The sequence below is a fragment of the Hordeum vulgare genome, chromosome 4H (genome assembly GCF_904849725.1).
Source record: "Hordeum vulgare subsp. vulgare chromosome 4H, MorexV3_pseudomolecules_assembly, whole genome shotgun sequence".
Classification (NCBI taxonomy): domain Eukaryota; kingdom Viridiplantae; phylum Streptophyta; class Magnoliopsida; order Poales; family Poaceae; genus Hordeum; species Hordeum vulgare.
Window position 1 is genome coordinate 522,791,791 of NC_058521.1, and position 10,370 is coordinate 522,802,160.

Here is a 10,370-nt window from a genome sequence, read left to right on the forward strand (position 1 = left end):
GAATTAGTCAGCGCTGCCGCTACCACATGTCTCCAGCTCTCACGAAACCGCATGCCTAGCTAAGCCGATGGATCCAGGTCAGCGCCACATTCAATTAGTCCTCGTTTTTAATTGCCTGGATTTCGGGCAGTAAAACGCGGCCCTATCCGCCGCGTCACACCAGCCCGGTATAAATACCCCGCCCCGTTCCCTCGTTCCGACTCACCCACCAAACATCCGAGCTGCAGCTCCAGCTCTCGTGTCCGTCACGTACCCGCAGACATCAGCCAGGAAACCTCGTGCCACCAAGAGAAAAATGGCGTTCCGCAGAACCATTGCTCGGAGCATATGGGCAGCCAAGAACGCGGCCACCTGTGCCGCGGCCGTGCCCAAGCCGCCGCCTCCCATCCGCCCGGCGAGGCAGACCCTGCCGGCGGTGGAGGACTGCCCCACGCTCGCATTCCTGCGCCCGCGCCCGGTCACCGCCCGCTACTCCACCGTGTCCGTCCCGCTCCCGCACCATTGCTTCCCCGCCTTCCCCGTCGGCGACCAGCTGTTCAGCCGCCTCGTCGACGGGCTCACGCCGCCGCCTGCGGCCGTGGCGTGGAGGCCCGTGGAGACGGGCGTGACGCTGCAGGAGGCCATGAAGGTGGCGAGGGCGGCGGAGATGGAGGCGGCGCGCGCCACGCTGAGGGCCAACCCCCAGAGCGTCGTGTCCAGGTCCGAGTACGCGGCGCTCTGCGTCGACATTGCGGGCGGCGCGGAGGGCGGGCGCAGGCTCGCCGCGGCGCTCGACGAGTCCGGGGTCGTCATCGTCCTCGCCGACGCCGTCTTCCTCCGCCCAGACCAGGTCGCGAAGGCGATCGGGAGCATGCTGCCGGCGCCGTCCGCGGCCGGCGACGACGACGCCGAGGAGCTGCGCGCGCTGGAGCGGCAGAAGGCCGCCATCGACGCCAAGGCGTCGGCGCAGGTGCGGCGCGAGCTGTGGTGCGGGCTGGGCCTGCTGGCGGCGCAGACGCTGGGGTTCATGCGGCTCACGTTCTGGGAGCTGTCGTGGGACGTGATGGAGCCCGTGTGCTTCTACGTCACGTCCATCTACTTCATGTCCGGCTACACCTTCTTCATGCGGACGGCCACGGAGCCGTCCTTCGAGGGCTTCTACCGGAGCCGCTTCGCGTCCAGGCAGCGCCGCCTCATGCGTGCCCGCAACTTCGACGTCGCCCGGTACAACGCTCTCAAGCAAGGGGAGCGGCGCGGCGGCTCCGGCTCTGCGGATCACGGCGACTGCGACGCCGACGTGTTTAGGCACGCCACGCACGCACATCAGTAGCGTCCTTCTTCCAGGGAACTCTGGAGATACAGGCTAACTAGTTTGAGACGTAGTAACAAAAAAATGAAAAAAACGGAGTAGTTTGAGACGTGTAGGTTGTAGAGTCCAGTGCTTATCTGGACTCACCGATTGATGGTCCATGGCACAAAAAATTCACCGATGTCTGAGCTTGTTTGTAACTTGTACTAGTAATTGTAAAATTCACCATTTTTATCGTGAAAACTGGATCGAACATTTTTAAGTTCAGAAGGTTAACGTGCACGTTTCAAAACCAACATACGAACGTACTCCTTGAACATCTCTGTTCTTTGTTTTGGGCTGTCAGCCTGTAGACGCAGTTTGGAATGGACTGAGATGGCCCATCCCGTTCGTTTTGTTCATGGCCTAACTTCTGTTCCCAGAATTTATACAAGCAGAAAAAAATTCTCATATTAACCCTTCAAAAAAAATAAAAAATCTCATATTAAGCGGCGCATTTACCTTAGAAAGAAATTTCTGGATACCATATAACAAACTCCCTCTGTCACAAAATAAGTGTCTCAAGCTTAGTATATTTTTATAGTAGACCTAGTACAAAATTGAGACACTTATTTTAAGACGAAGGGAGTATGCGGTAAGCAACCTAAATAATTCAAAAACAAATCTCTACAAACAGTGCACTAGACCATGAGGGAAAAACCTCAGCAATCTATGTGACAAATAAATTCATCTACTATTTTTTGCGAACTCCCGATGAATACTAAATCAAATCCTAAACTTTGAATCCCAAAAATTGACACTCTGAACTTATAAATCACGGTCTATTTTGGACGCTAGACCTGTTTAACACACTCAGAATACAACAATCCCAACCTGCATAACATGCTACTCTTACGGACGAGAATTTGGACCTGACAACTGTATCACAACAAGAATTGGTGAAGTTTTTTAAAAAGTTCGTGCATTTCTAAAATATTTTGTTTCTAAAAAGAATCTAAAATTATTTTGAAGTTAAAAAGTGTCTCTCTGTTATATATTTCTCACAAATTCAATTCCTTCTGTCTTTTTGTAAATGTTTGGAATTTTGAAATCCTATTCATATTTTTAAAACTGTTCTTCATTTCAAATATATCACACTTATCAAAAGAACTGTTCAGAATTCCAAAATTATTTCAGATTTTGGAAAATTGTGTCATATTTCATAACTAAAGTTTTACAAATTTCGTCAATTATTTGTGTTCTTAAAAAATCGGAATTTAAAAATTGTTCACAATTTTTTAACGAAATATTTTTATTTTTTATTTAATTTTATATATGAATGTTTATGTGTTGTCTTATACAGGCCGCGCTTTCTACCATCACCTGTAGTTGTCAGGGCGAGTGGCTACCTGCGTGCACCTCGAGTGCGAGGTCCTTGATTTGAGTCCACACAGGCTTTGTCTAGTTAAGAAATATATGAATTCTAGGGAAGTTTTGTCGGAAGTTCAAATGAGGTTACATTGTATTCAAGAATATGTTTTTAGGGAAGTTTCAAAGTATGTTTTATCGTCATTAATGAAATGTACAACATCTATTTTGAGAAAACGTTACCATGCGTTCAAATAAGTGATGAAAACATGTATTTTGTGAAAATATACATAATGTATTTGCTTTCTGTAAATGTATTTTAAAAATGTTCTTAGGGAAGTTTTTTAATAAGAAAAATTTTAGGAAAATTTAGAAATATGTGTATTGTCATTAATAAATTTACAACGTGTATTTCGAGAAATGTTACTGTATATGCAACAAACTGCTAAAAACATGGATTTGAACAAAACATATATGTGATGGATTTAAGAAGTTGCAAAATTTATTAAAAATATTACATTTGTGCGCTCAAAATTTACATTATATAATGAAAAAAAATAGATATGTCTGAAAAAATTAAACTAATTAAACCCAAAAAAGAAAGAAACAAAAATAAATAAATAAAAGGAAAAATACAAAGAAAATCAAGAAACAAACAAAAGGAAACCAGAAATATAAAAAACAAAAAAAACAGAAAGAAATAAAGTATAACGAAGAAAAAGGAGCCCATGAAAAATCAAAGTAAAGCTAAAGGAAAAATGGAAAAAAACAAAAAAAAAAACAGAGCAGAACGAGCGAAGAGCGACCACATTAATGGGCCGGCTGGACACAGTGAAAAATTCTCTAGATTTAAAATAGACCAGAATTGATAAGTTGTGTGTCAATTTTCGAAATTTAAAGTTTGAAATTTAATTTAGCTTTCGTCTATAAATTTAAGTTATGTTTAAGTTTTTCTATCAAAGGCATGCCTCTTTTCTAGAAATGAATGAATCAAAAGCATACATATCGACACGACCAAACAAATATAAATCTGGTAATTCGGATGAACGATACTAACCAAAATCGACACAGCTGCATAACAATGAACGACACCAGTAAAAAAAATCGAATGACTACTACTGCGCGGGGCAAAAGGTGATGAGGTACTGCGCCCCGGCGCCGCAGGTGAAGGTGCTGGTGGGATCGTCGTAGGCGTAGCTGTACGCGGCTGGGCACGCCGCCTTGAACAGCGTCGAGTACTTGGTCGGCCCGCAGCTGTCCGGCCCGCCGTGCGCGCCTGTGCAGCAGTACTCGGCCGCCCCGAACGCCTCGCACGCGCTCCGGCACGCCACCGTCTTCCCCTCCTGCGCGCCTTCCTTGCCGGCCACCTGCAGCTCCGCGGGGCATAGCGCGTTCACGTCGCCCACGCACCCGGCGTAGCCGCACGTCGAGGAGTTCACCCTGGTTCCCGTGGCCGCCACGCCGATGCCGACGTTGTACCCGTCCACCAGGCTCACGTCGTAGAAGTCCTTGCCGTCGGCGCCCCCGAGGGTGAACTCGGCGAGCGTGACGGGGGGCGCCCCGCCGAGGGTGCAGCGCACGGCGCCGCCGCAGTCGCCCGTGGCGCAGGCGAGGGACGCGCCGGAGGCGGCGGCGACGCAGCCGGTCCGCGCCCAGAGCCGGCCGGACCAACCCGTTGGGGCGGGGAATGAGACGTTGGCGCCGGGAGCGAGCTCGAAGCCGCCGCCCCCGACGGCGACGGCGCTGTTGCCGGACAATGTGGCCGGCCAGATCGTGTAGGTGCAGTTGTTGCGCAGCGTGAAGACCGTCGTGCCGGCCGCGTCGGCGCCAGGCTGGGCGCGTGACCAAACGGCCCCTGCACACAGACGTTACCATGCATGTACGTAACAAAGAACCTGAACTTGTTCTGACCAAGAACTTGCAGACGTACCGAGGAGGAGCAGAAGGGACGCGATCCGTGCGGCTTCCATGGCAATGGCGCGCCTCGATGGAGCTAGCTAGGAGGAGCTCGTTGGACAGGCAGCGGACGATCGAGCTCTTGGACAAAACGTGTGGGAGCTGCAGCTGGAAGAGGGATGCAAGATTAGCGAAGTGATTCGGCAGGTGCAGCTGCTTTTCTGAATAGTGCTTTTATACAGGCGTGTACGGTGCGAGGAGGCCATTAGGTGGGAACTCGGGAGGAGATATCGGAGTTCGTTGAGAATTTGGAGGGGGGCACGACTAACGCCCAGTGTCGTGTCCACCTCGTGCCATCGCCCATGTACGCGCGAGTTTAGGTGCCGTGGCGGTGCTGGTAGTGGCGCTTTAGTTCAGGCGAGAAATCCGTGACGAACTTGCTTCACCCAAGTGCAACGGAGGTACAGGTTTTTGGGACAGGCAACTCTTCAATCTTGCATTGTTTGGGAAACATGGATGGAGACTTATGACCAAACCTAATTCCTTATGTGCCCGGGTCTTGAAGAGCCGTTACTTCCCTGACACTGATTTTTTAGAACATGTATAATGCATAGCCTCAGAGTAATGCCTTGTATGTCATGTAGGATCGGGTAATTAGAAAAAATCGAATGAGGAAGCGGGATCATTTGTACGAGACGGGTATCTGAAGAGAAAAAGTGCGCTCCGGTGTAAAAAACTGAAAAAATTAGAGTGAAAAGTAAAGATGCATGTGTATTAGAGTCTTTATTTTTTATACTTCGATGAGGTTCACTAGTGATAGCTTGCATTGGAAAGAAAAAAATCAATATAGATACCTCAAGTTACTTTTTGTCATGGGGCATCTGTATCCATATGCCACCATTGTACATGTCCTTAAATGCATCGACGTCAAAGACTGCATCGACAACTTGGCGTGCGAGTTGTCGTGCGATCATAGCACGAAGAGAGGCACTTACTGCCGGCCTAATCAAGAGGGTTGAGGTCGGGAATTTTATCTCAGACTGAAAAGTGGAATCCACGAACTATATCAATGATACTATTCTTGAAACGACCGACTACTAATGTGGAACATGCATATGTCGGATCTTATTGACACGGCAAATCGGAGGTGGAATCAACTAGTCTCAGATACATCCATTGCCCTCAATGTTGCAGCTATTCTTAATATTCCCCTACGATAGGGAGGTACTGGAGATTTATATGATCGGGCCTTTGATCCTTCGTCCAACTAGATTGTCAAGACATCGTATCATTGTAAGTGCATCTAATGACCCTTGGCGATTTTAATGTGTTGAAGACTTATAGTTTAAGAGACTAATGTGTTTATGAGTGTACACATGCTCTATAAGTCGTTGAGGAGTTTGAGTTATTCGAAGAATATCGACCCCTAAAAATGTATATCTTCGGTTGAAGACTGGTATTTCCTTGAAGACTTTGAAAGTGAGAAAATTGATTTGTCCGTGAAGAAATTGGTGCGAGTACTTTTAAGCGTGAAGACTTTTGTTTTCGTAGTTTCATTTTCTGTATTCTGTGTCATAGGACCACCGTACTGTTAAAAGGGGACGAGATAAAACTAAGGAAAAGTTTTCAAGTGTTGCTCATCTCAAAGCCTACACCTAAGCAATCCTTCGAGTGAAGCTTTTGAAAATCTTTTACAGCTTGGTCAAATTCTTCAGTGACACACACAAAGATCTTATGGTCTCCGAGGAATCTGCTCTAACTAAGGAGTTTGGTTTTTGCTAGTGGGAATGACCTACCAGTGGGGAACAAGAGTGGCATGAGGACTTTCACAATTAAAACGTTTCGACCGTTGCTGCGCCGCACGCCAGCTGTCCCCAACCTTATCCACATAACGGTCATATCATTGGGGCACTTATGTCAAATCATGTCGGGATTGCTCCCGGGCTATAAATAGCCGTCCCCATAACCACTAGCTGGTTGGCTGCTCTAGAGCCGGGCTGACAAAATTCGGGGCACTGCGCGAAACTAAAAATGGGGCCCTTTCTCATATTATTTAAGTTAACATCATTAGGAGTTTCCAGTATGACTCAAATTTGCATTATTAAAATAAAAAATACAAAGATGAATAAAATAAAATTAGATTCATACGGTAGCTGATACTAAATGGAGATCATGCTTCAAAATTTTGCAATTCGATGATCCATTTTACCCGTCTAGTTTTGTATCATGTACTATTGAACTGCTACATCGTGATCTTTAACTGAATAGGCAAACCCAATCTTAAATGAAGTAACGATGTGTGTCAAAAGTTAATAAGAAATCTACTAATTAAGAATTAAGAGACGAAGCTAATCGGAAAGGAAAACTCGTTATCGGCAAACTACATGTTTACAATTTTGAATCGCGAAACACACGGAGGATGGAAGTCGTGAAGCACCTGGAGTAGGTCGGCGTCGCCGATCGATCCAACAAGGCCATGAGGCGAAGAGTGAAATTTAAGAATTGGAAGTGGAAGGCAACACCGGCTATGACCCAAATTGATTAGAGATCGATCAAATTCTGATGAGGCAAAGGCAACGATCCCATTTCCGGTTTGGGAAAGGACACCACCCGATTGACCGACCGAAGACTCCTTCGATGTTGGAATTATGCCCTAGAGGCAATAATAAATATAGTTATTATTATAATTCCTGTATCAAGATAATAGTTTATTATCCATGCTATAATTGTATTGAATGAAGACTCATTTACATGTATGGATACATAGACAAAACACCATCCCTAGCATGCCTCTAGTTGGCTAGCCAGTTGATCGATGATAGTCACTGTCTTCTGATTATGAACAAGGTGTTGTTGCTTGATAACTGGATCACGTCATTGGGAGAATCACGTGATGGACTAGACCCAAACTAATAGACGTAGCATGTTGATCGTGTCATTTTGTTGCTACTGTTTCTGCGTGTCAACTATTTATTCCTATGACCATGAGATCATATAACTCACTGACACCGGAGGAATGCTTTGTGTGTATCAAACGTCGCAACGTAACTGGGTGACTATAAAGATGCTCTACAGGTATCTCCGAAGGTGTTGGTTGAGTTAGTATGGATCAAGACTGGGATTTGTCACTCCGTGTGACGGAGAGGTATCTCGGGGCCCACTCGGTAATACAACATCACACACAAGCCTTGCAAGCAATGTAACTTAGTGTAAGTTGCGGGATCTTGTATTACGGAACGAGTAAAGAGACTTGCCGGTAAACGATATTGAAATAGGTATGCGGATACTGACGATCGAATCTCGGGCAAGTAACATACCGAAGGACAAAGGGAATGACATACGGGATTATACGAATCCTTGGCACTGAGGTTCAAACGATAAGATCTTCGTAGAATATCTAGGATCCAATATGGGCATCCAGGTCCCGCTATTGGATATTGACCGAGGAGTCTCTCGGGTCATGTCTACATAGTTCTCGAACCCGCAGGGTCTGCACACTTAAGGTTCGACGTTGTTTTATGCGTATTTGAGTTATATGGTTGGTTACCGAATGTTGTTCGGAGTCCCGGATGAGATCACGGACGTCACGAGGGTTTCCGGAATGGTCCGGAAACGAAGATTGATATATAGGATGACCTCATTTGATTACCGGAAGGTTTTCGGAGTTACCAGGAATGTACCGGGAATGACGAATGGGTTCCGGGAGTTCACCGGGGGGGGCGACCCACCCCGGGGAAGCCCATAGGCCTTGGGGGAGACACACCAGCCCTTAGTGGGCTGGTTTGACATCCCACAAGTGCCCTATGCGCCAAGGAGAAGAAAGTCAAGAGAGAAAGGAAAAAAAAAGGAGGAGGTGGGAAGGAAGGGGGACTCCCTCCCACCAAACCTAGGGCAACTCGGTTTGGGGGGGGGGGGAAAGTCCTCCCCCTTGGACTCGGCCGACCCCCTTGGGGCTCCTTGAGCCCCAAGGCAAGGCCCCCTCCCTCCCACCTATATATACGGAGGTTTTAGGGCTGATTTGAGACGACTTTTCCACGGCAGCCCGACCACATACCTCCACGGTTTTCCCTCTAGATCGCGTTTCTGCGGAGCTCGGGCGGAGCCCTGCTGAGACAAGGTCATCACCAACCTCCGGAGCGCCGTCACGCTGCCGGAGAACTCTTCTACCTCTCCGTCTCTCTTGCTGGATCAAGAAGGCCGAGATCATCGTCGAGCTGTACGTGTGCTGAACGCGGAGGTGCCGTCCGTTCGGTACTAGATCGTGGGACTGATCGCGGGATTGTTCGCGGGGCGGATCGAGGGACGTGAGGACGTTCCACTACATCAACCGCGTTCTCTAACGCTTCTGTTGTACGATCTACAAGGGTACGTAGATCACTCATCCCCTCTCGTAGATGGACATCACCATGATAGGTCTTCGTGCGCGTAGGAAAATTTTTGTTTCCCATGCGACGTTCCCCAACAGTGGCATCATGAGCTAGGTTCATGCGTAGATGTCTTCTCGAGTAGATCACAAAAGTTTTTGTGGGCGGTGATGTGCGTTTTGCTGCCCTCCTTAGTCTTTTCTTGATTCCGCGGTATTGTTGGATTGAAGCGGCTTGGACCGACATTACTCGTACGCTTACGAGCGACTGGTTTCATCGTTACGAGTAACCCCCTTTGCTCAAAGATGACTGGCAAGTGTCGGTTTCTCCAACTTTAGTTGAATCGGATTTGACAGAGGAGGTCCTTGGATGAGGTTAAATAGCAACTCATATATCTCCGTTGTGGTGTTTGCGTAAGTAAGATGCGATCCTACTAGATACCCTTGGTCAACACGTAAAACATGCAACAACAAAATTAGAGGACGTCTAACTTGTTTTTGCAGGGTATGATTGTGATATGATATGGCCAACGATGTGATGTGATATATTGGATGTATGAGATGATCATGTTGTAATAGAAATATCGACTTGCACGTCAATGGTACGGCAACCGGCAGGAGCCATAGGGTTGCCTTTATACTAACGTTTGTGCTTGCAGATGCGTTTACTATTTTGCTAGGATGTAGCTTTAGTAGTAATAGCATGAGTAGCACAACAACCCCGATGGCAACACGTTGATGGATGATCATGGTGTGGCGCCGGTGACAAGAAGATCGTGCCGGTGCTTTGGTGATGGAGATCAAGAAGCACGTGATGATGGCCATATCATGTCACTTATGAATTGCATGTGATGTTAATCCTTTTATGCACCTTATTTTGCTTAGAACGACGGTAGCATTATGAGGTGATCTCTCACTAAAATTTCAATACGAAATTGTGTTCTCCCCGACTGTGCACCGTTGCTACAGTTCGTCGTTTCGAGACACCACGTGATGATCGGGTGTGATAGACTCAACGTTCACATACAACGGGTGCAAAACAGTTGCACACGCGGAACACTCGGGTTAAGCTTGACGAGCCTAGCATGTGCAGACATGGCCTCGGAACACATGAGACCGAAAGGTCGATCATAAATCATATAGATGATATGATTAGCATAGGGATGCTTACCACTGAAACTATACTCAACTCACGTGATGATCGGACTTGGGATAGTGTAAGTGGATCATGCACCACTCAAATGACTAGAGAGATGTACTTTTTGAGTGGGAGTTTAGCATATAATTTGATTAAGTTAAACTCTAATTATCTTGAACATAGTCTAAGTCCACTTTGAATATATTTGTTGTAGATCATGGCTCACGCGACAGTCATCCTGAATTTTAATACGTTCCTAGAGAAAGCTAAGTTGAAAGATGATGGAAGCAACTTTGTAGACTGGGCTCGTAATCTTAAGCTAATCTTACAAGCTGGGA

General features: G+C 46.9%; 2 protein-coding genes across 2 annotated transcripts; one reads left to right on the top strand and one right to left on the bottom strand.

Annotated features, from left to right (window-relative positions):
• The first annotated feature begins 217 nt into the window (after positions 1 to 217).
• On the top strand, positions 218 to 1,550 carry LOC123446758 (calcium uniporter protein 4, mitochondrial-like). The gene has a single exon (XM_045123302.1). The coding sequence runs from the start codon at positions 296 to 298 to the stop codon at positions 1,307 to 1,309; it is 1,014 nt and encodes a 337-aa protein (XP_044979237.1). The 5' UTR covers positions 218 to 295; the 3' UTR covers positions 1,310 to 1,550.
• Positions 1,551 to 3,621: 2,071 nt separating this feature from the next.
• LOC123446759 (pathogenesis-related thaumatin-like protein 3.5) lies at positions 3,622 to 4,748 on the bottom strand. Its single transcript, XM_045123303.1, has 2 exons — positions 4,566 to 4,748; positions 3,622 to 4,490 (listed from the first exon to the last, which is right to left on the bottom strand). Exons 1-2 carry the CDS (start codon positions 4,603 to 4,605, stop codon positions 3,751 to 3,753), a joined length of 780 nt encoding a protein of 259 aa, XP_044979238.1. The 5' UTR covers positions 4,606 to 4,748; the 3' UTR covers positions 3,622 to 3,750.
• Positions 4,749 to 10,370: the final 5,622 nt, after the last annotated feature.

Bases quoted from the DNA above. Each gene is read 5' to 3' on its own strand.
- LOC123446759 (XM_045123303.1), bottom strand. From the start codon at position 4,605: ATGGAAGCCGCACGGATCGCGTCCCTTCTGCTCCTCCTCG. The intron at 4,491-4,565 runs GTACGTCTGCAA...GTCTGTGTGCAG, and splicing joins GTCCCTTCTGCTCCTCCTCG to GGGCCGTTTGGTCACGCGCC.
- LOC123446758 (XM_045123302.1), top strand. From the start codon at position 296: ATGGCGTTCCGCAGAACCATTGCTCGGAGCATATGGGCAGCCAAGAAC.